At 51.6% G+C, this 26,835-nt stretch overlaps 1 protein-coding gene across 1 annotated transcript in view; it reads left to right on the plus strand.

Moving 5' to 3' along the window:
- Positions 1–26,835, plus strand: part of ccdc162 (coiled-coil domain containing 162) — a 124,037-nt gene that overhangs the window by 73,223 nt on the left and 23,979 nt on the right. The window contains exons 26-37 of the mRNA XM_078400077.1: positions 1,788–1,837; positions 4,392–4,568; positions 6,566–6,683; positions 9,827–9,986; positions 14,456–14,594; positions 15,975–16,128; positions 18,525–18,620; positions 20,089–20,253; positions 20,784–21,007; positions 22,369–22,507; positions 23,605–23,725; positions 24,921–25,030. Of these exons, the coding sequence (XP_078256203.1) occupies positions 1,788–1,837; positions 4,392–4,568; positions 6,566–6,683; positions 9,827–9,986; positions 14,456–14,594; positions 15,975–16,128; positions 18,525–18,620; positions 20,089–20,253; positions 20,784–21,007; positions 22,369–22,507; positions 23,605–23,725; positions 24,921–25,030 (1,653 nt within the window). The remainder of the gene's footprint in view (positions 1–1,787; positions 1,838–4,391; positions 4,569–6,565; positions 6,684–9,826; positions 9,987–14,455; positions 14,595–15,974; positions 16,129–18,524; positions 18,621–20,088; positions 20,254–20,783; positions 21,008–22,368; positions 22,508–23,604; positions 23,726–24,920; positions 25,031–26,835) is intronic.

Consider the following 26,835-nt stretch of genomic DNA (forward strand, 5'->3'; position numbering starts at 1 on the left):
TTGTTGCGATAGTCACTGCCTCAACTTCCTCCTCTGGCAGCTTGTTCCATACACCCACCACCCTTTGTGTGAAAAAGTTACCCCTCAGATTACTGGTAAATCATAAGGTCATAAGTGATAGGAGCAGAATTAGGCCATTTGGCATATCAATGGACAATAGACAATAGGTGCAGGAGTAGGCCATTCAGCCCTTCGAGCCAGCACCGCCATTCAATGCGATCATGGCTGATCACTCTCAATCAGTACCCCGTTCCTGCCTTCTCCCCATACCCCCTCACTCCGCTATCCTTAAGAGCTCTATCCAGCTCTCTCTTGAAAGCATCCAACGAACTGGCCTCCACTGCCTTCTGAGGCAGAGAATTCCACACCTTCACCACTCTCTGACTGAAAAAGTTCTTCCTCATCTCAGTTCTAAATGGCCTACCCCTTATTCTTAAACTGTGGCCCCTTGTTCTGGACTCCCCCAACATTGGGAACATGTTTCCTGCCTCTAATGTGTCCAATCTCCTAATTATCTTATATGTTTCAATAAGATCCCCCCTCATCCTTCTAAATTCCAGTGTATACAAGTCCAATCGCTCCAGCCTTTCAACATACGACAGTCCCGCCATTCCGGGAATTAACCTAGTGAACCTACGCTGCACGCCCTCCATAGCAAGAATATCCTTCCTCAAATTTGGAGACCAAAACTGCACACAGTACTCCAGGTGCGGTCTCACCAGGGCCCGGTACAACTGTAGAAGGACCTCTTTGCTCCTATACTCAACTCCTCTTGTTATGAAGGCCAACATTCCATTGGCTTTCTTCACTGCCTGCTGTACCTGCATGCTTCCTTTCATTGACTGATGCACTAGGACACCCAGATCTCGTTGAACTCCCCCTCCTCCTAACTTGACACCATTCAGATAATAATCTGCCTTTCTATTCTTACTTCCAAAGTGAATAACCTCACACTTATCTACATTAAACTGCATCTGCCATCTATCCGCCCACTCACACAACCTGTCCAAGTCACCCTGCAGCCTTATTGCATCTTCCTCACAATTCACACTACCCCCCAGCTTAGTATCATCTGCTATTTCATCTTAGTATCATCTGCTTAGTATCATCTGCTAGTCTCCGCTATTTAATCATGGCTGATCTATCTCTCCCTCCTAACCCCGTTCTCCTGCCTTCTCCCCCCTGACACCCGCACTAATCAAGAATCTGTCTATCTCTGCCGTAAAAATATCCATTGACTTGACCTCCACAGCCTTCTGTGGCAATGAATTCCACAGATTCGCCACCCTCTGACTAAAGAAATTCCTCCTCATCTCCTTCCTAAAGGAACGTCCTTTAATTCTGAGGCTGTGACCTCTGGTCCAAGTGTCTCCCACTAGTGGAAACATCCTCTCCGCATCCACTCTATCCAGGCCTTTCACTATTCGGTACGTTTCAATGAGGTCCCCCCCTCTTCTTTCTAAACTCCAGCGAGTACAGGCCCAGTGACGTCAAACACTCTTTTCCCCTTCACCTTAAACCTATGTCCTCTGGTCCTCGATTCCCCTACTCTGTGCAAGAGACTCTGTGCATCTACCCGATCTATTCCTCTCATGATTTTGTACACCTCTATAAGATCGCCCCTCATCCTCCTGCGCTCCATGGAATAGAGACCCAGCCTGCTCAACCTCTCCCTCGAGTCCTGGCAACATTCTTTCAATTTTCACTCATCTGCGGTAATTTTGGTGGTCTTCATGCATTGCTTAAATGAAGCATCTGTTGTTCATATTGGTCGTTTGTTTTTACAGGTGGAAATGGAGAAAATCAAAAGAGAATTAATTTGTGACTACTGCCACAGGTGAGGATATCTTGTTTTAGTTGTACGTGTATAAGGGCAGCTCAGTGGCCACATCAACCTTCAGACCTTCCAGTCTCCCAAGCAACCTCTTCTCAGTTACAGTGACAGTGGGGAGCAGGAGGAATGACTGGGGAGGGTGGGGTTGCCAACTGTCCTGTATTAGCCAGGACATCCCGTATTTTGGGCTAAACTGATTTGTCCCGTACGGGACCACCCTTGTCTCGTATTAGGCCCGGGGGGGCGCTGTAGGCCCGGACGCTGTAGGCCCAGACGGCACTGTAGGCCCAGACGGCACTGTAGGCCCAGACGGCACTGTAGGCCCAGACGGCGCTGTAGGCCCGGACAGTGTAGGCCCGGACAGTGTAGGCCCGGACAGTGTAAACCAGGAGGCCCGGCCGCCTAACGGAGGTTACGTAGCAACCCACCTCCCGGCCCGGGCGGCCGCCATTGGTGGAGCGGGAGCACGTGGCCGCTGGCTGGGTGAGGTCACGTGGGGTGCGGGGCAGTGACGTCACATTGTCCCTTATTTGGGAGTGAGATAGTTGGCAACCCTAGGGGTGGGACACGTCAATGACGATGTTGGCTGCTTTCCCGAGGCAGCGTGAAGTGTAGATGGAGTCGATGGTGGGCAGTCTGGTCTGTGCGATGGACTGGGTTACATCCACAACTCTCTGCAGTTTCTTGCGGCCTTGGGCAGAGCTGTTCCCAAACTCTGTGATGCAATCTGACAGTGTGCTTTGAATGGTGCATCTGTAGAAGTAGAGGTGGCATGGTGGTGCAGCGGTAGAGTTGCTGCCTCACAGCGCCAGAGACCCGGGTTCCATCCTGACTGCGGGCGCTGTCTGCACGGGGTTTGTACGTTCTCCCCGTGACCTGCGTGGGTTTTCTCCGGGTGCTTGGGATTCTTCCCAGCCTCGAGTCGTGCAGGTTCGTAGATTAATTGACTTTTGGAATTGTAAATTGTCCCTAGTTGTGTTGGATAGTTTAGTTTAGTTCAGTTTAGTTTAGTTTAGAGAAACAGCGTGGAAACAGGCCCTTCGGCCCACCGGGTCCGCGCCGCCCAGCGATCCCCGCACATTAACATTATCCTACACCCACTAGGGACAATTTTTACATTTGCCCAGCCAATTAACCCACAAACCTGCACGTCTTTGGAGTGTGGGAGGAAACCGAAGATCTCGGAGAAAACCCACGCAGGTCACGGGGAGAACGTACAAACTCCGTACAGACGGCGCCCATAATCGGGATGGAACCCGGATCTCCGGCGCTGCTTTCGCTGCAAGGCAGCAACTCTACCGCTGCGCCACCGTGATAGTGTTATCCGACGTATGAAAGCCAGCACACCATGTGCCTTCTTTGCCATTTTGCCTGCCTGCGTTGGCACGGTCAGAGAGTTAGGACTCGGACTCCAACATCCCCTCATACATCAATGCTGTTAAGAGTCACGCCATGAATTGTATATTTTCCTGTTACTTTTGACATTCCCATGTATCGCCACGCGTATTAAACTCCATCTGCCATTTCTCCGCCCATCCCTGTAACTGATCTATAATCCCGATGTTTACTTTGACCGCCTTCCTCACAATCTGTGGCCCCAGCAATCTTGGTGTCGTCTGCAAACTTAATAACCAATCTGCCTATGTTTACGTCCTAGTCATTTATATCTTACTCCACCCTCCCCCCCCCCCCCCCCACCCCCCCCAAGTACTTTCCCCTGCAACCGCAGGAGATGCAACACCTGTCCCTTTACATCCCCCCTCAACTCCATCCAAGGACCCAAACAGTCTGTCCAGGTGAGGCAGAGGTTCACCTGCACCTCCTCCAACCTCATCTACTGTATCTGCTGTTCCAGGTGTCAACTTCTCTACATCGGCGAGACCAAATGCAGGCTCGGAGATCGTTTCGCTCAACACCTTCGCTCAGTCCGCCTTAACCAACCTGATCTCCCGGTGGCTCAGCACTTCAACTCCCCCTCCCACTCCCAGTCTGACCTTTCTGTCCTGGGCCTCCTCCATTGTCAGAGTGAGGCCCAGCGCAAATTGGAGGAACAGCGCCTCATATTTCACTTGGGCAGCTTACACTCCAGCGGTATGAACATTGACTACTCTAACTTCAGATAGTTCCTCTGTCCCTCTCTTTCCCCTCCCCCTTCCCAGTTCTCCCACTAGTCTTCCTGTCTCCGATAACATCCTATCTTTGTCCCGCCCCTCCCCTGACATCAGTCTGAAGAAGGGTCCCAACCCGAAACGTCACCAATCCATGTTCTCCAGAGATGCTGCCTGACCCGCTGAGTTACTCCAGCACTCTGTGAAACGTCACCTATCCATGTTCTTCAGAGATGCTGCCTGACCCGCTGAGTTACTCCAGCACTCTGTGAAACGTCACCTATCCATGTTCTTCAGAGATGCTGCCTGACCCGCTGAGTTACTCCAGCACTCTGTGAAACGTCACCTATCCATGTTCTTCAGAGATGCTGCCTGACCCTGTAAACCAGCATCTGAAGCTTCTTTCCACACAGGACCAAATGGATGTTGCTTTGATTTTCTTCTTGCAGAGTCAGCGAGCGTATGTCCCAGTGTTCGCTGCGTGGGCAGATCATCGCCTACTACAACAGCCTGCTGGGTCTACTGCAGGACTTTCCCACCATCTGCCAAACCTATTTTGTGTTAGGCCAACCTCAAGAGAAGAAAGGAGATCGAGACTCTGAGTTGGGTCTGATTTCCAATCCCAGGTTTGTGGTCCATTTGCATGCTTTTAGCTTAGTTTAGTTTAAAGATACAATAGACAATAGGTGCAGGAGGAGGCCATTCGGCCCTTCGAGCCAGCACCGCCATTCAATGTGATCATGGCTGATCATTCTCAATCAGTACCCCGTTCCTGCCTTCTCCCCATAACCCCCTGAGAGAAGGGGGTTGAGAGGGAACGATAGATCAGCCATGATAGAATGGTGTAGACTTAATGGGCCGAATGGTCTAATTCTGCTCCTATGACTTATGAACTTATGAACTCTTTCAGAGAAGGATCTAATGCCATCCGATAAATCACCCTACTCTTTTAGCCATCTTAAAGAGAGCGGCACGGTGGCGCAGCGATAGTTCTGCTGCCTCACAGCGCCGAAGACCCGGGTTCAATCCTGACCACGGGTGCTGTCTGTACGGAGTTTGTACCTTCTCCCCGTGACCATGTGGGTTTTCTCCTGGTGCTCTGGATCCCCCCCACCACTCCAAAGACATACAGGTTTGTAGGTTAATTGGCTTCGGTATGAATTGTAAATGATCCCCTGGTGTGTAGGGGAGTGTCAGTATATGGGTTGATCGATGGTCGGCGAGGACTCGGTGGGCCAAATGTATCTCTAAACTAGGGTTGCCAGCTGTCCCGTATTAGCCGGGACATCCTATATTTTGGGCTAAATTGGTTTGTCCCCTACGGGACCGCCCTTGTCCCGTATTAGGGGGGGGGCGCTGTAGGCCTGGACACTGTAGGCCCGGACGCCGTAGGCCCGGACACTGTAGGCCCGGACACTGTAGGCCCGGACGCTGCAGGCCCGGACGCTGTAGGCCCGGACGCTGCAGGCCCGGACACTGTAGGCCCGGACGCTGTAGGCCCGGACGCTGTAGGCCCGGACACTGTAGGCCCGGACGCTGTAGGCCCGGACAGGGTAGGTCCGGAGGCCCGTGCGCCGCCTAACGGAGGTTGCGTAGCAACCCACCTCCCAGCCTGGATTGCCACCATTGGTGGAGCGGGAGCACGTGGCCGCTGGCTGGGTGAGGTGGCAAGGGGCGGTAACGTCTCCTTGTCCCGTATTTGGGAGTGAGGAAGTTGGCTACCCTACTCTAAACTAAACTAATCTTCTCTGCGGCTTGCAATATAAATGGATAGCAGGCAATAAAATAGCTTTTCACTGTATCATGGTATATGTGGCAATAAATTAATCTAAGCTAAAACTAAACATCGATCACCATTTCCAGTTCTTCTAGTGTTATTCTCATAGTCATACAGCATGGAAACATCGCATCGGCCCAACTTGCCCACGCTGACCAACATGTCCCATCTACACCAGTCCCACCTGCCTGCGTTTGGCCCATATCCCTCTAAACCAAAAGTCTGAAAAAGGGTTTCGACCCGAAACGTCACCCTTCCTGCACCTATTTTCTATGTTTCTATGTTTCTACCTCAGTACAGGTATTGATAAGAAACGTAAACCTGAACCCAACATTGTTTATGGACTGAGGTTGTGTTATATAGAAAATAGGTGCAGGAGGAGGCCATTTGGCCCTTTGAGCCTATCATTCATTGTGATAATGGCTGATCATCCACAATCAGTAACCCGTGCCTGCCTTCTCCCCATACCCCTTGATTCCTCTAGCCCCTAGAGCTCTATCTAACTCTCTTTTAAATTCATCCAGTAAATTGGCCTCCACTGCCCTCTGTGGCAGAGAATTCTACAAATTCACAACCCTCTGGTTGCAAAATGTTTTTTCTCACCTCAGTTTTAAATGGCCTCCCCTTTATTCTTAGACTGTGTGGCCCCTGGTTCTGGACTCCCCCAACACTGGGAACATTTTTCCAGCATCTAGCTTTTGTCCAGTCCTTTTATAATTTTATAGGTCTCTGTAAGATCCCCTCTCATCCTTCTGCACTCCAGAGAATTATACCAACACTTAAGTCTCGAAGTTACAACGAATGGTTCAAGACTCCAGCATTAACGACTGTTTATTTTTAATTCAGGAAACTTCTTCAGCGCCCACGTAATTTATTGTCACCAGATGGGGAAACGTTTCTGAATCTCTGGTACATTCCTCATCACTCTGAAGTACTTGTTATGTTTAAGACCCTGGAGGAAAAGGTTTGTTTTAGGGGTTTTTTTTTGTATCGAATCAACGCTGCAAATCTTTACCAACCTTGTTTGATTTGTGATGATGCATTTTTGACAAAGAGCAGAAGTGGCAGTATGTTATTTATCTTATATTATGCATATATTATGCAAGCTCTGTGTGGCAGCAACTCTGCTTCTGCGCCACCGTGCCACCCAGTTTTAACACAAGGAGATATTGTAGGGACATACGGATTAGCGGGGGGGTCTCGAACCCTCGGTTGGGCTAACGATGCACGAGATGCGGGAGCACGGGATATAGTTGTGTCTGGCGACCAGCTGGAAAGATGAGATTAGATTATTATACCTAGTTATGTAGTGTGTGTCCAAAAGCTGCAGTCTGTTTGCAAATACCTTCGAATAAAGACTTTGAACAAAGACGCTCGTTGTGGACTCACTACATTGGTGACCCCGACTATATGTACTAGACCAAGTGCACCCGTTGGGCCCAAACTTCTCCTGCATTGGTTCAGCACCCTCTCCACCCCCACCACCCCCTCCCCTCCCCTCTCCCCCTTCTTGCTATTGAGGGCATGCAGCGTAGGTTTACTAGGTTAATTCCCGGAATGGCGGGACTGTCATATGTTAAAAGACTGGAGCGACTAGGCTTGTATACACTGGAATTTAGAAGGATGAGAGGAGATCTTATCGAAACGTATAAGATTATTAAGGGGTTGGACACGTTAGAGGCAGGAAACATGTTCCCAATGTTGGGGGAGTCCAGAACAAGGGGCCACAGTTTAAGAATAAGGGGTAGGCCATTTAGAACGGAGATGAGGAAAAACGTTTTCAGTCAGAGAGTTGTGAATCTGTGGAATTCTCTGCTTCAGAAGGCCGTGGAGGCCAATTCTCTGAATGCATTCAAGAGAGAGCTAGATAGAGCTCTTAAGGATGGCGGAGTCAGGGGGTATGGGGAGAAGGCAGGAACGGGGTACTGATTGAGAATGATCAGCCATGATCACATTGAATGGCGGTGCTGGCTCGAAGGGCCGAATGGCCTCCTCCGGCACCTATCGTCTATTGTCTATTATAGTTTAGATTAGAGCTACAGCATGAAAACAGGCCCTTCGACCCATCGAGTCCGCACTGACCAGTAATCCCCGCACACTTGCACGACCCTACACGCGCGAGGGACGATTTATACCAAGCCAATCAACCTACAGACCTGTACGTCTTTGGAGTGTGGGAGGAAACACACGGGGTCATGGGGGGATACAGCGTGCAAACAGGCCCTTCGACCGCGCCGAACAGCGATCCCCGCACATCAACGCTACCCTTCACAAACTAGGGGCAATTCACTGTTACACCGAGTACACAAAACCCAAACCAATTAACTTACAAACCTGCACGTCTTTGGAGTGTGGGAGGAAACTTAAGATCCTGGAGAAAGCCAACGCGGTCACGGGGAGAACGTACAAACTCCGTACAGACAGCGCCCGTGGTCGGGATCGAACCCGGGTCTCCGGCGCTGCAAGCGCTGTAAGGCAGCAACTCTACCACTGCGCCACCGTGCCTACCAGTTTTAACACAAGGAGATATATATGTGTGTTGTGCATATTTATTTTAAATATATATAATATATACGTATAATATTAGGCAGTAGGCGTATTATAAAATAAAATATATATATGTACACACACATATATTTAACACATGGAGATATATATATAATATTAGGCAGTAGTTGCATTATAAAATGTGTTTCACTGTACCTTTGGTACACGTGACAAGAAAAGAACCATTGAACTATTGTTTTAAATCTCCATCTTTTCCGCTCTTGTCTTTGTACCATCATAGAGTACAGAACGCTTATCCTGTACCTAGAGTCATAGTGATACAGCGTGGAAACAGGCTCTTCGGCCCAACTTGCCCACACCGGCCAACAATGTCCCATCCACACTAGTCCCACCTGCCCACATTTGGCTCACATCCCTCCAAAACCTGCCCTTTTTTTCATTGTTGTTTATGGTATTTTACAGAGTTACTATCTTTACACATCTATTGTCCTTTTACAAGGGGTCGGCCATTTAGAATGGAGATGAGAAAAAACCTTTTTCAGTCAGAGACTTGTGAATCTGTGGAATTCTCTGCCGCAGAGGGCAGTGGAGGACAATTCTCTGAATGCATTCAAGAGAGAGCTAGATAGAGCTCTTGATAGAAGAGTCCGGGGGTATGGGGAGAAGGCAGGAACGGGGTACTGATTGAGAATGATCAGCCATGATCACATTGAATGGCGGTGCTGGCTCGAAGGGCCGAATGGCCTCCTCCTGCACCTATTGTCTACTGTCTATAAGAATATCATTGTTGTGTTTTGGGGCATTTTGGCAATCCTTGATCCTTGATCCCATGCTGTGTCACTAAACTAATCTGAGCTTTGCGCTGCCAAGAATAAAGGGGAGACCACTTGAAACTGAGGTGAGAAGAAACTTTTTCCCCCAGAGAGTTGTGAATCTGTGGAATTCTCTGCCACAGAAGGCAGTGGAGGCCAATTCACTGGATGAATTTAAAAGAGAGTTCGATAGAGCCCTAGGGGCTAGCGGAATCAGGGGATATGGGGAGAAGGCAGGCACGGGACCAAAGATAATAGAGCAGAACAAGATAGACCACTTGACCTTAAAAACCGTAGTACGTCACGGCGCCATTTTAGTAGGCAGAAACTTGCAGAAACATTTAAAAAGAAAAATAACAAAAATCTGTGAATTGATCGATGAGATATATTCAGCATTTTAATGGTATCATCACACACACTGTTCCTCCACAACACTGATCACACTGCGAGAGGCATAGCCAATGGTGGGTTTTGCCTACTAAAATGGCGGACGTCACGCTCCTTTGCGTACTACACTTCAGTATAGGCGTTTTCGATGGAGTGGTCCATCTTGCTCCTCTAGTATCTTTGGGCACGGGTTACTGATCATGGACGATCAGCCACGATCACCGTGAATGGCGGTGGTGGCTCGAAGGGCCGAATGGCCTCCTCCTGCACCTATCGTCTATGTTTCCACGTTTCTCTGCAATGTTTGCCCACTGACCGTCTGTGCGGTGGAGATGGTGTGTGTGTGTGGGTCGGAGAGTGTGATGCCATCTCCACCTTGCTCCCCTCCGCTGCCCTGCAGGTGTGTCGCTCCGCCTTGACTCGGGCGCTGGAGATCGCCGCGGCTCTTCACGACATTGTCTCCTACCTCTGCTGCTTTGCGCAGCTCGGCGGCTCCCCCACTGGTGGCTCCCGGAAGATGCAGCCGCTGGCCGCCGACTGGGGAGGTCTGGAAGGCATTGGTGAGTTCCCCCTCTCCCCTTCTCCCCCTCCTCCCCCTCCCCCCTCTCCCCTCCTCCCCCTCCTCCCCCTCTCCCCTCTCCCCCTCCCCCACTCTCCCCCACTCTCCCCCACTCTCCCCCTCTCCCCTCTCCCTCCCCCATCCGCCCCTCCCCCTCTCCCCCTCTCCCCCCTCCCCCTCTCCCCCTCTCCCTCCCCCCCATCCGCCCCTCCCCCTCTCCCTCCCCCCCATCCGCCTCTCCCCCTCTCCCTCTCTCCCCTCTCCCCTTTCCCCTCCCCCTCTCCCCCCTCAAAGGGTGGTGAATCTGTGGAACTCATTGCCACAGACGGCTGTGGAGGCCAAGTCAATGGATATTTCTAAGGCAGCGATAGATAGATTCTTGATTAGTGCGGGTGTCAGAGGTTATGGGGAGAAGGCAGGAGAATGGGGTTTGGAGGGAGAGATAGATCAGCCATGATTGAATGGCAGAGTAGACTTGATGGGCCGAATGGCCTAATTCTGCGCTTATCACTTATGAACTTATGAATGGGCTCGATTGTAATCGTGTATTGTCTGTCTTCTGACGGGACAGCACGCAACAAAAGCTTTTCACTGTACCTCGGTACACGTGACAATAAACGAAACTGAAACTGAGTGTGTACGTTCTCACAGTGCCTGCGTGGGTTTTCTCCGGGTGCTCTGGTTTCCTCCCACGCTCCAAAGACGTACAGGTTTGATCAGTTGAGCACTAGTTTTATTCTACACACTAGGGGCAATTTGCAAAAGCCAATTAACCTACAAACCTGTACCTCAGTGGAAAGTGGGAGGAAACCGGAGCGCCCGGAGGAAACCCACGCGGGTCACGGGGAGAGCGGGCTGGGCCACCCACCCGGGCGGGTGGGCCCTCGGCCTCCTGCCCGCGGCTGCCCACGATATCTCCACAGCTATATAAGAAAATAACTGCAGATGCTGGTACAAATCGATTTATTCACAAAATGCTGGAGTAACTCAGCAGGTCAGGCAGCATCTCGGGAGAGAAGGAATGGGTGACGTTTCGGGTCGAGACCCTTCTTCAGACTGATGTCGGGGGTGGGACAAAGGAAGGATATAGGTGGAGACAGGAAGATAGAGGGAGATCTGGGAAGGAGGAGGGGAAGGGAGGGACAGAGGAGCTATCTGAAGTTGGAGAAGTCAACGTTCATACCACCGGGCCGCAAACTGCCCAGGCGAAATATGAGGTGCTGCTCCTCCAATTTCCGGCGGGCCTCACTATGGCACTGGAGGAGGCCCATGACAGAGAGGTCAGACTGGGAATGGGAGGGGGAGTTGAAGTGCTGGGCCACCGGGAGATCAGTGGCGTTAATGCGGACCGAGCGCAGGTGTTCAGCGAAGCGATCGCCGAGCCTGCGCTTGGTTTCGCCGATATAGATGAGTTGACATCTAGAGCAGCGGATGCAATAGATGAGGTTGGAGGAGGTGCAGGTGAACCTCTGTCTCACCTGGAAAGAATGTTTGGGTCCTTTGATGGAGTTGAGGGGGGAGGTAAAGGGACAGGTGTTGCATCTCGTGCGGTTGCAAGGGAAAGTGCCCGGGGTTAGGGTGGTTTGGGTAGGAAGGGACGAGTGGACCAGGGAGTTGCGGAGGGAACGGTCTCTGACTAACTCTAACCTCTCCCCTCCTGAACGTGCAGCCCTCAACTCACTCCGTAACAACCCGGACTTAATAATTAAACCCGCTGACAAGGGAGGGGCTGTGGTAGTCTGGCGTGCTGACCTCTACCGCACCGAGGCCAGACGACAACTATCAGACACCTCTTCCTACCTATCCCTGGACCATGACCCCACCGATGAACACCAGACCTTCATCAGCAGCACCATCACCGACCTCACCAACTCCGGCGAACTACCCCTCAGTGCCTCCAATCTCATAGTTCCCCAGCCCCGCACGGCCCGATTCTACCTCCTACCCAAAATCCACAAACACAATTGTCCCGGCAGACCCATTGTCTCTGCCTGCTCATGCCCCACCGAACTTATCTCTACCTACCTCGACTCCATCCTATCCCCCCTGGTCAAATCCCTCCCCACCTACGTCCAAGACACCTCACACGCTCTCCATCTCCTGGATAACTTCCGGTTCCCAGGCCCCCACTCCCTCATTTTCACCATGGATGTCCAGTCACTCTACACTTCCATCCCCCACAAGGATGGTCTCGAAGCCCTCCGTTTCTTCCTCGACCGTAGAACCAGCCAATCCCCATCGACCAACACTCTCCTCCGCCTAGCAGAGCTGGTTCTTACCCTCAACAACTTCTCCTTTGACTCCTCCCACTTCCTCCAAACCAGAGGCGTAGCTATGGGCACTCGCATGGGCCCTAGCTACGCCTGCCTCTTTGTCGGGTACGTCGAACAATCCCTGTTCCAGACGTACACTGGCCCCATCCCCGAACTCTACCTCCGCTACATCGACGACTGCATTGGTGCTACCTCTTGCACCCATGCAGAACTCACTGACTTTATACACTTCACCTCCAATTTCCATCCTGCCCTTAAATATACCTGGACTATCTCTGACATCTCCCTCCCGTTTCTGGACCTCACCATCTCCATCACAGGAGAAAAATTAGTGACGGACATTTATTACAAGCCCACCGACTCGCACAGCTATCTGGACTACACTTCTTCCCACCCGGTCCCCTGCAAAAAGTCTATCCCCTACTCCCAATTCCTCCGTCTACGCCGCATCTGTGCCCGGGATGAGGTGTTTCAGACTAGGGCTTCCGAGATGTCCTCGTTTTTCAGAAAACGGGGCTTCCCCTCCTCCATTATAGATGAGGCTCTCACTAGGGTCTCTTCTACATCCCGCAGCTCCGCTCTTGCTCCCCATCCCCCCACTCGCAACAAGGACAGGATCCCCCTCGTTCTCACCTTCCACCCCACCAGCCAGCGGATCCAACATATCATCCACCAACATTTCCGTCACCTACAACAGGACCCCACCACTGGCCATATCTTCCCATCCCCTCCCCTCTCTGCATTCCGCAGAGACCGTTCCCTCCGCAACTCCCTGGTCCACTCGTCCCTTCCTACCCAAACCACCCTAACCCCGGGCACTTTCCCTTGCAACCGCACGAGATGCAACACCTGTCCCTTTACCTCCCCCCTCAACTCCATCAAAGGACCCAAACATTCTTTCCAGGTGAGACAGAGGTTCACCTGCACCTCCTCCAACCTCATCTATTGCATCCGCTGCTCTAGATGTCAACTCATCTATATCGGCGAAACCAAGCGCAGGCTCGGCGATCGCTTCGCTGAACACCTGCGCTCGGTCCGCATTAACGCCACTGATCTCCCGGTGGCCCAGCACTTCAACTCCCCCTCCCATTCCCAGTCTGACCTCTCTGTCATGGGCCTCCTCCAGTGCCATAGTGAGGCCCGCCGGAAATTGGAGGAGCAGCACCTCATATTTCGCCTGGGCAGTTTGCGGCCCGGTGGTATGAACGTTGACTTCTCCAACTTCAGATAGCTCCTCTGTCCCTCCCTTCCCCTCCTCCTTCCCAGATCTCCCTCTATCTTCCTGTCTCCACCTATATCCTTCCTTTGTCCCACCCCCGACATCAGTCTGAAGAAGGGTCTCGACCCGAAACGTCACCCATTCCTTCTCTCCCGAGATGCTGCCTGACCTGCTGAGTTACTCCAGCATTTTGTGAATATCTCCACAGCTCATGGGCAGCCAGATAAAGGGGAGGCCATTTAAAACTGAGGTGAGAAGAAACTTTTTCACTCAGAGAGTTGTGAGTTTGTGGAATTCTGTGCCACAGAGGGCAGTGGAGGCCGATTTAAGAGAGAGTTGGATAGAGCTCTAGGGGCTAGTGGAATTAAGGGATATGGGGAGAAGAAGTACTGTGTGCAGTTTCGGTCTCCAAATTTGAGGAAGGATATTCTTGCTATTGAGGGCGTGCAGCGTCGGTTTACTAGGTTAATTCCCGGAATGGCGGGACTGTCGTATGTTGAAAGACTGGAGCGACTAGGCTTGTATACACTGGAATTTAGAAGGATGAGAGGAGATCTTATCGAAACATATAAGATTATTAAGGGGTTGGACACGTTAGAGGCAGGAAACATGTTCCCAATGTTGGGGGAGTCCAGAACAAGGGGCCACAGTTTAAGAATAAGGGGTAGGCCATTTAGAATTGAGATGAGGAAAAACATTTTCAGTCAGAGAGTTGTGAATCTGTGGAATTCTCTGCCTCAGAAGGCAGTGGAGGCCAATTCTCTGAATGCCTTCAAGAGAGAGCTAGATAGAGCTCTTAAGGATAGCGGAGTCAGGGGGTATGGGGAGAAGGCAGGAACGGGGTACTGATTGAGAATGATCAGCCATGATCACATTGAATGGCGGTGCTGGCCTCCTCCTGCACCTATTGTCTATGTTTCCGTGTGTTGGTTCTCACATCTTGTCTCTGTTTGCTGCACCGACCCACCCCCGGGGCAGGCTGGGAGCTACAGGAGATTCAGGGTCAGGTGGATAAGCTACAGAACCCCCGCGACCCAGCGGCCATCGCCACGCTCCTGTCCCTCAGGAGGGACGTGATGTTCCTGCAGTTTGATGCTGCCGTTCGCCACCTAATCAGGTAACAGCTTCATTGTCTTCATTGTCTGGGATGGTCTGCTATGAAACTAGGGGTTGCCAACTTCCTCACTCCCAAATAAGGGACAAGGTGACGTCACCGCCCCGCGCCCTTCGTGACCTCACCCAGCCAGCGGCCACGTGCTCCTGCTCCACCAATGGTGGCCGCCCGGGCCGTTAGGCGGTACTCGGGCCTACACTGTCCGGGCCTACAGCGTCCGGGCCTACAGCGTCTGGGCCTACGGCGTCCAGGCCTACGGCGTCCGGGCCTACGGCGTCCGGGCCTACGGCATCCGGGCCTACAGCGTCCGGGCCATCACTGTCTGGGCCATCACTGTTCGAGCCATCACTGTCCGCACCTACAGCGTCCGGGCCTACAGCGTCCGGGCCTACAGTGTCCGGGCCGACAGCGCCCCCCCAGGCCTAATACGAGACAAGGGTGGTTCCATACGGGACAAACCAATTTAGCCCAAAATATGAGATGTCCTGGCTAATACGGGACAGTTGGCAAACCTATATGAAACACACAAAAGTTCATGTTCTGGGACCAGAATTAGGCCATTCGGCCCATCAAGTCTACTCTGCCATTCAATCGTGGCTGATCTATCTCTCTCTCTCAACTCCATTCTCCTGCCTTTGCCCCATAATCTCTGACTTCCAACCTGTCCAAGTGATCCAAGATGGCGTCCAACCCAGGCAACTCTTTGTGTGCTGGTCACAGAAATGTATCTGCAATCACGCATCATAATAGCTCCACTCTTTTAAATCTCTACTCCAACAGCAGCGTTTATTCCCTTTACCTTGTGTCTGTAAACTGTGGACAGCTCGATTGTAATCATGTATTGTCTTTCCGTTGACTGGCGTTTAGAAGGATGAGAGGGGATCTTATAGAAACGTGTAAAATTATAAAAGGACTGGACAAGCTAGATGCAGGAAAAATGTTCCCAATGTTGGGGGAGTCCAGAACCAGGGGCCACACAGTCCAAGAATAAAGGGGAGGCCATTTAAAATTGAGGTGAGGAAAAAACATTTTCTAACCAGAGAAGTTGTGAATTTGTGGAATTCTCTGCCACAGAGGGCAGTGGAGGCCAATTCACTGGATGAATTTAAAAGAGAGTTAGACAGAGCTCTAGGGGCTAGCGGAATCAAGGGATATGGGGAGAAGGCAGGCACGGGTTACTGATTGTGGATGATCAGCCGTGATCACAATGAATGGCTTTGCTGGCTCGAAGGGCCGAATGGCCTCCTCCTGCACCTGTTGTCTATTGTCTATTGAAGGGCCGAACGGCCTCCTCCTGCACCTGTTGTCTATTGTCTATTGAAGGGCCGAATGGCCTCCTCCTGCACCTGTTGTCTACGTTTCTATGTATCTATGTTTCTACAGGGAGGTGTTCCTTTCCACTGGCAGCGTGGCAGGGTTCCAGGCAGTGACAGATGGCATGTATGGAGCACTGCCCCCCATGAGTAGCTCTGTGATCAGCAGCCTCTACTCGTCCTCACTTCCCCTGCCTGAGCCTTTAGATGCCTGGAGTCACAAGGTCAGTGATGGACGCTGGCCAAACCTGCCCAACCACACTTATGGCGCAGCGGTAGAGTTGCTGCCTCGCAGTGCCGGAGACCCGCGTACAATCCTGACTACCGGTGCTGTCTGTACGGAGTTTGTACCTTCTCCCCCATGAACTGTGTGGGTTTCCTACAGGTGCTCCGGTTTCCTCCCACACTGCAGGTTTGTAGGTTAATTGGCTTCTGTTTTCTTGGAAAATTGTCCCTAGTGTGTGTAGGATCGTGCCAGTGTATGGGGTGGTCACTGGTTGGTCCGGACTCGTTGGGCCGAAGGGCCTGTTTCCGCACTGTCTCTTGAAAGTAAAGTTTAAATTCTAAGCTAGTCCCACCTGCCTGCGTTTGGCCCATATCCCTCTAAACCTTCCTATCCATGTACCTGCCCTAACCTATGTATTACTAAAACTCTCATCTTGTATATTTGTGGGTTTGTTGATTTGTTGGTTTGTGGGTTTGTGGATAGATTTGTTCCCGAAATACAGCCAAAGCGGTACATGATAACGCAACAGTTTTAGGCCCACCTTACTCACCATTGGTCTGCAGTTCAAATGGTTGTTATATTTTAAATGTTATTCACTTTTTAAAGTTTAAAAATGAAGTTTTCAACTTTAATAAATGCCTTTTTCACTTGCCGTGCCCAAGATGGCCGCCGGGGGCAGGACCCGCCCGAGTGATGGGAGTGGCAGCCAATGAGGGGGGAGGGGTCAAGAGAGCAGAAGAGGCGGGACCAGAAGGAGGGGGAGGTGATGGGACCCACACGAGTTACGGGAGTGGCGGCCAATGAGGGGGGGGGGGGTGAGGAGAGCTGAAGAGGCGGGACCGGAAGGTGGCGGAATGGCAATCAGGAGGGGCTTGGACCCAACGGGTCCACTCGGGCTAGTTAGTGTCTTTTAAAATTGCTTTGGTACCAGTGTTGGGAGTTATTATGGAAGAGATTTTGCCACCTATCCTCAAATAGTATTGCCTAACTTGACTGGATAGAACAAAAGTTTTACCGAATAGAGAAAGGCCTGGATAGAGTGGATGTAGAGAGGATGTTTCCACCAGTGGGACAGTCTAGGGCCAGAGGCCGTAGCCTCAGAATTAAAGGATGTTCCTTTAGGAAGGAGATGAGGAGGAATTTCTTTAGTCAGAGGGTGGTGAACCTGTGGAATTCTTTGCCACAGACGGCTGTGGAGGCCAAGTCAATGGATATTTTAAAGGCAAAAACTAGGAGGCAGATTATTATCTCAATGGTGTCAGGTTAGGTAATGGAGAAGTGCAGCGAGACCTGGGTGTCCTTGTACACAAGTCGCTGAAAGTAAGCGTGCAGGTACAGCAGGCAGTGAAGAAAGCTAATGGCATGTTGGCCTTCATAACGAGAGGATTTCAGTATAGGAGTAAAGAGGTTCTTCTGCAGTTGTATAGGGCCCTGGTAAGACCACATCTGGAGTATAGTGTACAGCTTTGGTCTCCTAATTGGAGGAAGGACATCCTTGTAATTGAGGCAGTGCAGCGTAGGTTCACGAGATTGATCCCTGGGATGGCGGGACTGTCATATGAGGAAAGATTGAAAAGACTAGGCTTGTATTCACTGGAATGTAGAAGGATGAGAGGGGATCTTATAGAGACATATAAAATTGTAAAAGGACTGGACAAGCTAGATGTAGGAAAAATGTTCCCAATGTTGGGCGAGTCCAGAACCAGGGGCCACACAGTCTAAGAATAAAAGGGAGGCCATTTAAAACTGAGGTGAGAAGGAACTTTTTCACTCAGAGAGTTGTGAATTTGTGGAATTCTCTGCCACAGAGGGCAGTGGAGGCCAATTCACTGGATGAATTTAAGAGAGAGTTAGATAGAGCTCTTGGGGGCTAGTGGAAACAAGGGATATGGGGAGAAGGCAGGCACAGGTTACTGATTGTGGATGATCAGCCATGATCACAATGAATGGCGGTGTTGGCTTGACGGGCCGAACGGCCTCCTCCTGCACCTATTTTCTATGTTTCTATGATTGCTTCTATTCTTGAACCTAAGGTAGGAAAAGGGGACGTACAACGAGATCTGGGTGTCCCAGTGCATCAGTCACTGAAAGGAAGCATGCAGGTACAGCAGGCAGTGAAGAAAGCCAATGGAATGTTGGCCTTCATAACAAGAGGAGTTGAGTATAGGAGCAAAGAGGTCCTTCTACAGTTGTACCGGGCCCTGGTGAGACCGCACCTGGTGTACTGTGTGCAGTTTTGGTCTCCAAATTTGAGGAAGGATATTCTTGCTATGGAGGGCGTGCAGCGTAGGTTCACTAGGTTAATTCCCGGAATGGCGGGACTGTCGTGTGTTGAAAGACTGAGCCAGTGCAGCGTAGGTTCTATTCTTGATCCCAAGGTATCTTCTGTTCCAGGCTCTCATGCTGTTTCCCTGGCGATCGTTCCTAGCGAGGGAAGGGCTTGTACCAGGAATGATCAGTAACCTGCAGAGCATCGAGTACAGTGTACAGGTAGGGTCACCTCCTCTTCAACCCAGTGCACCTTCGCAGGTGCTTTCCGTTCATATACCATTGTTGTGTCATTTCCAAGTTTGCGGATGACACTACCCTGATTGGACTGATCCAGGATGGGGAGGAATCTGCCTACAGAGGGGAAGTGACACAGCTGGCGTCCTGGTGCCATCGCAACAACCTGGAGCTCAATGCTCTCAAGGCAATAGAACTGATTGTAGACTTTAGGAGAAGCTCCCCCTCCCCTCCCCCCACTCACCATCAACAACACCATAGTCACATCTGTGGAGTCATTCAAGTTCCTTGGAACCATCATCTCCAGGGACCTTAAATGGGGGGCCACCATCGACTCCACATTCAAAAAGGCCCAACAGAGGACGTACTTCCTGCGGCAGCTGAGGAAACACAATCTGCCACAGGCAATGATGGTCCAGTGCTTTACTGCCATCATTGAGTCCGTCCATCATGGCACAGCCACCAAGCACGACATCCGGAGGCTGCAACGGATCGTTCACACAGCTGAGAAGGTTGTTGGCTGCAACCTTCCCCCCATTGACGAACTGTACACTGCAAGGGCCAGGAAGCGAGCGGGCAAGATCATCTCTGACCCCTCTCACCCTGGCCACAATCTCTTTGAAGCACTTCCCTCTGGACCGGACTGTCAAAGCAGCCACAGCCGGACATAAAAACAGCTTTTTTTCCACGAGTGATAGTTCTAATCAATAACCAAAGTCTGTAGTCTCTTTTTGCTCTGGTATTTTATTTCACTCACGTGTTTAAACTATAACGTTGTATTCTTAGTGTTTTATGCTTTATTCTTAATTGTTTACCGTATGTCGTGTTGTTACTTGTGAGCGGAGCACCAAGGCACATTCCTCGTATGTGTACATACTTGGCCAATAACAAGGATGTTCATGTTATAATGTATTTTGGGTGTCCTGTTGCTTTTAATTGGTACGACTGTAATAGACAATAGGTGCAGGAGGAGGCCATTCGGCCCTTCGAGCCAGCACCGCCATTCAATATGATCATGGCTGATCATTCACAATCAGTACCCCGTTCATGCCTTCTCCCCATACCCCCTGACTCCGCTATCCTTAAGAGCTCTATCCAGCTCTCTCTTGAATGCATCCAGAGAATTGGCCTCCACTGCCTTCTGAGGCAGAGAATTCCACAGATTCACAACTCTCTGACTGAAAAAGTTTTTCCTCATCTCCGTTCTAAATGGCCTACCCCTTATTCTTAAACTGTGGCCCCTTGTTCTGGACTCCCCCAACATTGAGAACATGTTTCCTGCCTCTAACGTGTCCAACCCCTTAATAATCTTATACGTTTCGATAAGATCTCCAATAATCTTATACGTTTCGATGGTAAACGTTGCAGAACGTACTTGACTGATAAAGTATGATTATGATTGTTAAGCTAACGGCTTGTTTGCTGGTGTTGCTCGCCACTCTCTGGGATGCAGATGTGTTTGAGCGGGCTGAACGACCGTGACCGGATCGTGGCTAATGCCGAGCTTCTGGGGTTGTCTCTGCTGATGGAAGATGCGTTGCAGAGTGGGACGGACGCGTCTCCCTTTCCCGGGAAGGATGGGGCCGAGGCGGATGCGCGGGAAGCCAAAACGGACGAGGTAAAAGCATTCGGCAATTGCCCTCAGTGGACGCTGCGTTAGAACGAGCAGGATGACAATGTTAGGATCTGACGTCATCCAAGACTGACACAAAATGCTGGAGTAACTCAGCAGGTCAGGCAGCATCTCTGGAGAGAAGGAATGGGCGACGTTTCGGGTCAAGACCCTTCTTCAGACTGATGTCAGGGGAGGGGGTGGATGTTTCCACAGGTGGCCGAGTCTAGGACTAGAGGTCATAGCCTTAGAATTAAAGGAGGAAGGAGATGAGGAGGAATGTCTTTAGTCAGAGGGTGGTGAATCTGTGGAATTCATTGCCACAGACGGCTGTGGAGGCCACAAGTCAGTGGATATTGTTAAGGCAGAGATAGATAGATTTTTGATTAGTACGGGTGTCAGGGGTTGTGGGGAGAAGGCAGGAGAATGGGGTTTGGAGGGAGAGATAGATCAGCCATGATTGAATGACAGAGTAGACTCGATGGGCCGAATGGCCTAATTCTGCTCCAATTTCTGATCCTCGCTGTTTACGCCAGGACTCTGCCATTGAAGAAGAAACAGATGGAGTGCAGTCACCCACCAACAACATCGCGACCACCTCAAAAGCAGCTGAGCCCATAGGGATGTACAAGGCGCTGAAGTCCTTCCTGATAGTGTGGAAACAGCTGGAGGTGTTGAAGGAGGAGTGGGGCAGGCTGAAGCTCGGGGTGGAAGAGATCAACTCTGCTGCCCTCTACAAACAGTTCTGCAAATTATACAGGTGAGATTCAAACCTGCAGATTTAATGTAGTTCAGAGATACAGCGTGGAAACAGGCCCTTCGGCCCACCGAGTCCACGCCGACCAGCGATCCCCGCACACTAACACTATCCTGCACACACTAGGGACAATTTACAATTAAACCAAGCCAATTAACCTACAAACCTGCACGTCTTTGGAGTATGGGAGGAAACCGGAGAACCCGGAGAAAACCCACGCGGGTCACAGGGAGAAGGTACAAACTCTGTACAGACAGCACCCGTAGTCGGGATGGAACCCGGGTCTCTGGCGCTGTGAGGCAGCAACTCTACCGCTGCACCACCGTGCCGGCCCTATGGTTGAAATTATCTGGTCAGTGATAATAGTGGTGACTCCATCTACACTAGTACTGACAACAAACTAATCTAAACCAGGACGAGACTAAACCAAATGTAACCAAACCCAATCCAACCCCACCCCCATCCCCCCCACCCCCCACTCCCACCCCCATCCCCAACCCCACCCCCTACCCCCATCCCCACCCCCCACCCCCAACCCCCAACCCCAACCCCCACCCCCAACCCCCAACCCCCACCCCAACCCCCACCCCCAACCCCCACCCCCCACCCCCACCCCCAACCCCCACCCCCAACCCCCAACCCCCACCCCCAACCCCCATCCCCACCCCCAACCCCCAACCCCCCAACCCCAACCCCCCACCTCAACCCGCACACCACCCCAACCCCAACCCAACCCCCACCCCGCACCACCACCCCCCAACCCCCCACCCCCACGCCACCCATACCCAACCCCCACCCCTACCCCCACCCCCACCCCACCCCCACCCCAACCCGCACCCCACCCCAACCCCTACCCCCACCCCTACCCCTACCCCTACCCCCATACCCCAACCCCACCCCCATCCCCACCCCAACCATTTTATCCCACTGTCCAATAAATCACAACCTAACCTTCGCCCTAACTGGGCGCAGGAAGAGGGCAGAGACGGCAGAGAGGGCAAGGATTGAAGAGTTACAGACGCAAGAGCCCAGTGGCCTGAACCGAGCATAAACCCCAACCTCGGGTGGACCCTGACTGACTTTGACGAATCTACAGAAGGGCAGGTGTGAAGGCGAATAGATTTGGACGAGGGAGATGGGACCGCAGGCCAGACTGAAGGGGCAGTACGCGGTGAAAGGGAATCTCCAGGGGGAGATCATCACCAGAGGGCACTGTCCAGTAAATCACAACCCAACCCCAGCCCCAGCCCACGAGAGCAAACTAAACAGTGGGCACCAAAGTCTTTGCTGATGGCGAAGGTCAAGAGCTACTGATGGCTCTGACGGAAGATCAATGCAATTGAAGACGTGATTGCGCGTTGCAGGGTGGAAATCCTGTACCCGGCCCTGATGCCGCTGGTCTGCCGCGCAGGCATGGAGGCCGAGACCGAGAGGATGATGATGGACAATCGGCCACTGCTGCCACCCGAGGGCACGTCAGAGATGGAAACAAAGAGTCGGCAGGTGGGTTGCGCGTGTGGGCATGAAGGACTACCACACGGACCGGTCACTTTGGGTCAGGAGGGAAGGGCAGGAGACAGGGAGGGAAGAAGTGGAGTCCAGATAGTCCTGTGGGAGTCAGTAGGTTAGTAGTAGAGTAGACAATAGGCAGTAGGTGCAGGAGGAGGCCCTTCGAGCCAGCACCGCCATTCTATGTGATCATGGCTGATCATTCTCAATCAGTACCCCGTTCCTGCCCTCTCCCCATACCCCCTGACTCCGCTATCCTTAAGAGCTCTATCTAGCTCTCTCTTGAATGCATTCAGAGAATTGGCCTCCACTGCCTTCTGAGGCAGAGAATTCCACAGATTCACAACTCTCTGACTGAAAAAGTTTTTCCTCATCTCCGTTCTAAATGGCCTACCCCTTATTCTTAAACTGTGGCCCCTTGTTCTGGACTCCCCCAACATTGGGAACATGTTTCCTGCCTCTAACGTGTCCAACCCCTTAATAATCTTATAGATTTCGATTTTTTAGATTTTAGATTTAGATTTAGAGACACAGCGCGGAAACAGGCCCTTCGGCCCACCGGGTCCGCGCCGCCCAGCGATCCCCGCACTCTAACACTATCCTACACACACTAGGGACAATTTTTTTTACATTTGCCCAGCCAATTAACCTACATACCTGTACGTCTTTGGAGTGTGGGAGGAAACCGAAGATCTCGGAGAAAACCCACGCAGGTCACGGGGAGAACGTACAAACTCCGTACAGACGGCGCCAGTAGTTGGGATCGAACCTGAGTCTCCGGCGCTGCATTCGCTGTAAGGCAGCAACTCTTCCGCTGCGCCACCGTGCCGCCCGTATATTATGTTTCAATAAGATACCCTCTCATCCTTCTAAATTCCAGTGTATACAAGCCTATTCAATATGATCATGACTGATCATCCACAATCAGTACCCCGTTCCTGCTCTCTCCCCGTATCCCTTGATTCCTTTAGCCCGTAAGAGCTAAATCTAACTCTCTCTTGAAATGGGCTGAATGGCCTAATTCTGCTCCCATCACTTATGAACTTACGAACATAACTGAATGAAACATATGTCTTTATTGCATGTTGCAGCTGCACAAACTCCTGGAGAGTATGGAGTGTTACATGATCCGTGAACTGCAGAAAAAGATCGCCAGGGAGTTGACTCTTGTTGTGTCGGAGAGAGCCAGAGGAGAGGCCACACTGCCAACGGGTAAAGAATCCGACCTGTTGTGTTCATCTCTGGCCACCATGTTATGGGAACGATTCTAGATTAGTACCGGTGCCAATGGTGTCAGGTTAGGTAAAGGGGAAGTGACCTTGGTGTCCTTGTACACCAGTCACTGAACGTTGGCATGCAGGTACAGCAGGCAGTGAAGAAAGCTAATGGCATGTCCGAATGCCCTAATTCTGCTCCTATTCCTTTGCACCTTATGTTGTCAAGCTGCAAAGGGATCTAGGAGCGCAGGTATATTGTTCGTTGAAAGTGGTATCACAGGTAGATAAGGTGGTCAAAAAGGCTTTTGGCACATTGGCCTTCATCAGTCAGAGTGTTGAGTGTAGATGTCGGGAGGTCATGTTGCAGTTGTATAAGACGTTGGTGAGGCCACATTAAGAATATTGTGTTCAGTTCTGGGCCCCATGTTATAGGAAAGATGTTGTCAAGCTGGAGAGGGTTCAGGGAAGATTTACCAGGATGTTGCCAGGACTAGAGGGTGTGAGCTATAGGGAGAGGTTCAGCAGGTTGGGACTCTATTCCTTGGAGCGCAGGAGGATGAGGGGTGATCTTATAGAGGTGTACAAAATCATGAGAGGAATAGATCGGGTAGATGCTCAGTCTTTTACCCAGAGTAGGGGAATCGAGGACCAGAGGACACAGGTTTGGGGTGGTGGAGGATATATTTAGTAGGAATCTGAAGGGTAACTTTTTACACCAAGGATGACAATAGACAATAGGTGCAGGAGGAGGCCATTCGGCCCTTCGAGCCAGCACCGCCATTCAATGTGATCATGGCTGATCACCCACAATCAGTAACCCGTTCCTACCTTCTCCCTATACCCCCTGACTCCGCTATCCTTAAGAGCTCTATCTAGCTCTCTCTTGAATGCATTCAGAGAACTAGCCTGCACTTCTGAGGCAGAGAATTCCACAGATTCACAACTCTCGCAGGTCACGGGGAGAACGTACAAACTCCGTACAGACAGCACCCGTAGTGGAGATTGAACCCGGGTCTCCGGCGCTGCATTCGCTGTAAGGCGGCAACTCCACCGCTGCGCCACCGTGCCGCCCCACGGGGTCTCTGGCGCTGTGAGGCAGCAACTCCACCGCTGCGCCACCCCTGCTATGAATACAATGATTAAAAAGGGTAAAGACTGCAGCTTGCACTTGCATTTCCTCTATCCTGCAGACGATTGGAAACATTCGGTCATGACGGAAAACTTCCCCATCGCAAGGCCTCAGATCGTGGAAACATTTGTTCAGAGGCTGAAGGAACATTCGTGCGAGTCTGAGAATGAGGTAAGAAACTAACCTAACTTCCTAGATGGTAAAAATCTCAAGATAATGGTCTATTTTGTGCCCTGTTAGTAATGGGTCACAGTTGCTAGTATGGGACCACCCTTGTCCCGTATTAGGCCCAGACGGCGCTGTAGGCCTGGACACTGTAGGCCCGGACACTGTAAACCCATGCACTGTCGGCCCGGACACTGTCGGCCCGGACACTGTCGGCCCGGACACTGTCGGCCCGGACACTGTCGGCCCGGTCACTGTCGGCCCGGTCACTGTAGGCCCGGACACTGTAGGCCCGGACAATGTAGGCCCGGACACTGTAGGCCCGGACACTGTAGGTCCATTCACTGTAGGCCCAGACACTGTAGCCCGGGTCCGCTGTAGTCCCTGACGGTGTAGGCCCGGACAGTGTAGGTCCGGAGGCCTGGGCGCCGCCTAATGGAGGTTACGTAGCCACCCGCCTCCCGACCCGGGCAACCGCCATTGGTGGAGCGGGAGCACATGGCCGCTGGCTGGGTGAGATCACGTGGGGAGCGGGGCGGTGACGTCACCCTTTGTCCCTTATTTGGGAGTGAGGAAGTTGGCAACCCTAGTTGCTAGGCTTGTTTCTGGAGTCAAGAATTAGTCAAGAGTTCAGGGCAGCACGGTGGCGCAGCGGTAGAGTTGCTGCCTCACAGCGCCAGAGACCCGGGTTCCATCCTGACCGCGGGTGCTGTCTGTACGGAGTTTGTACCCTCTCCCCGTGACCGTGTGGGTTTTCTCCGGGTGCTCCGGTTTCCTCCCACACTCCAAAGACATGCAGGTTTGTAGGTTGATGGGCTTCTGTTCATTGTAAATCGTCCCTAGTGTGTAGGATAGTGCAAGTGTGCGGGGTGAGCGCTGGTCAGTATGGATTTGGTGGGCCGGAGGGTCTGTTTCCGCGCTGTATCTCTGTTCTATTGTTCGTGTTCGATCCTGACTACGGGCGCCGTCTGTGCGGAGTTTGCACGTTCTCCCCGTGACCTGCGTGGGATTTCACCGAGATTTTCAGTTTCCTCCCACACTCCAAAGACGTGCAGGTTTGCAGGATAATTGGTTTGGCACACATGTAAATTGTCCCTAGTGTGTGTAGGATAGTGTTAGTGTGCGGGGATCGCTGGTCGGCGCGGACTCGGTGGGCCGAAGGACTTGTTTCTGCGCTGTATCTCTAAAACTAAACTAAAACTATTGACTGGAGTTTAGTTATTGCCAACAAAAGAACAGAAGAATGTTGATAGAATTGGGATCATATTTTCTTTTAGTGGACTGGGGGAAAGCAATTCTGGAAAACAATGTTTACAATGTTACCGATATACACCGATCAGCCAAAACATCACCAGTGACAGGCGAAGTGAACAAACATTGGTTATCTTACAATGGCACCTGTCAAGGGGTGGGATATATTAGGCAGCAAGTGAACAGTCAGTTCTTGAAGTTGATGTGTTGGATGCAGAAGAAATGGGCAGGAGTAAAGACCTGATCGACTTTGACAAGGGCCAAATTGTTATGGCCAGACAACTAGGTCAGAGCATCTCTGAAACGGCAAGGCTTGTGGGGTGCTCCCGGTCAGCAGTGGTGAGTACCTACCGACAGTGGTCCGAGGAGGGACAAACCACAAACCGGCGACAGACAGGGTGTTGGGCGCCCAAGGCTCATCGATGCTCGAGGGCAACGAAGGCTATCCCGTCTGGTCCGAACCGACAGAAGGTCGACTGTGGCACAAGTCACAGAAAATGTTAATGGTAGTCACGGGAGGAATGTGTCACAATACACAGTGCATCGCACCCTGCTGCGTA

This window comes from Rhinoraja longicauda, chromosome 5 (genome assembly GCF_053455715.1).
Source record: "Rhinoraja longicauda isolate Sanriku21f chromosome 5, sRhiLon1.1, whole genome shotgun sequence".
Taxonomy (NCBI): Eukaryota; Metazoa; Chordata; class Chondrichthyes; order Rajiformes; family Arhynchobatidae; genus Rhinoraja; species Rhinoraja longicauda.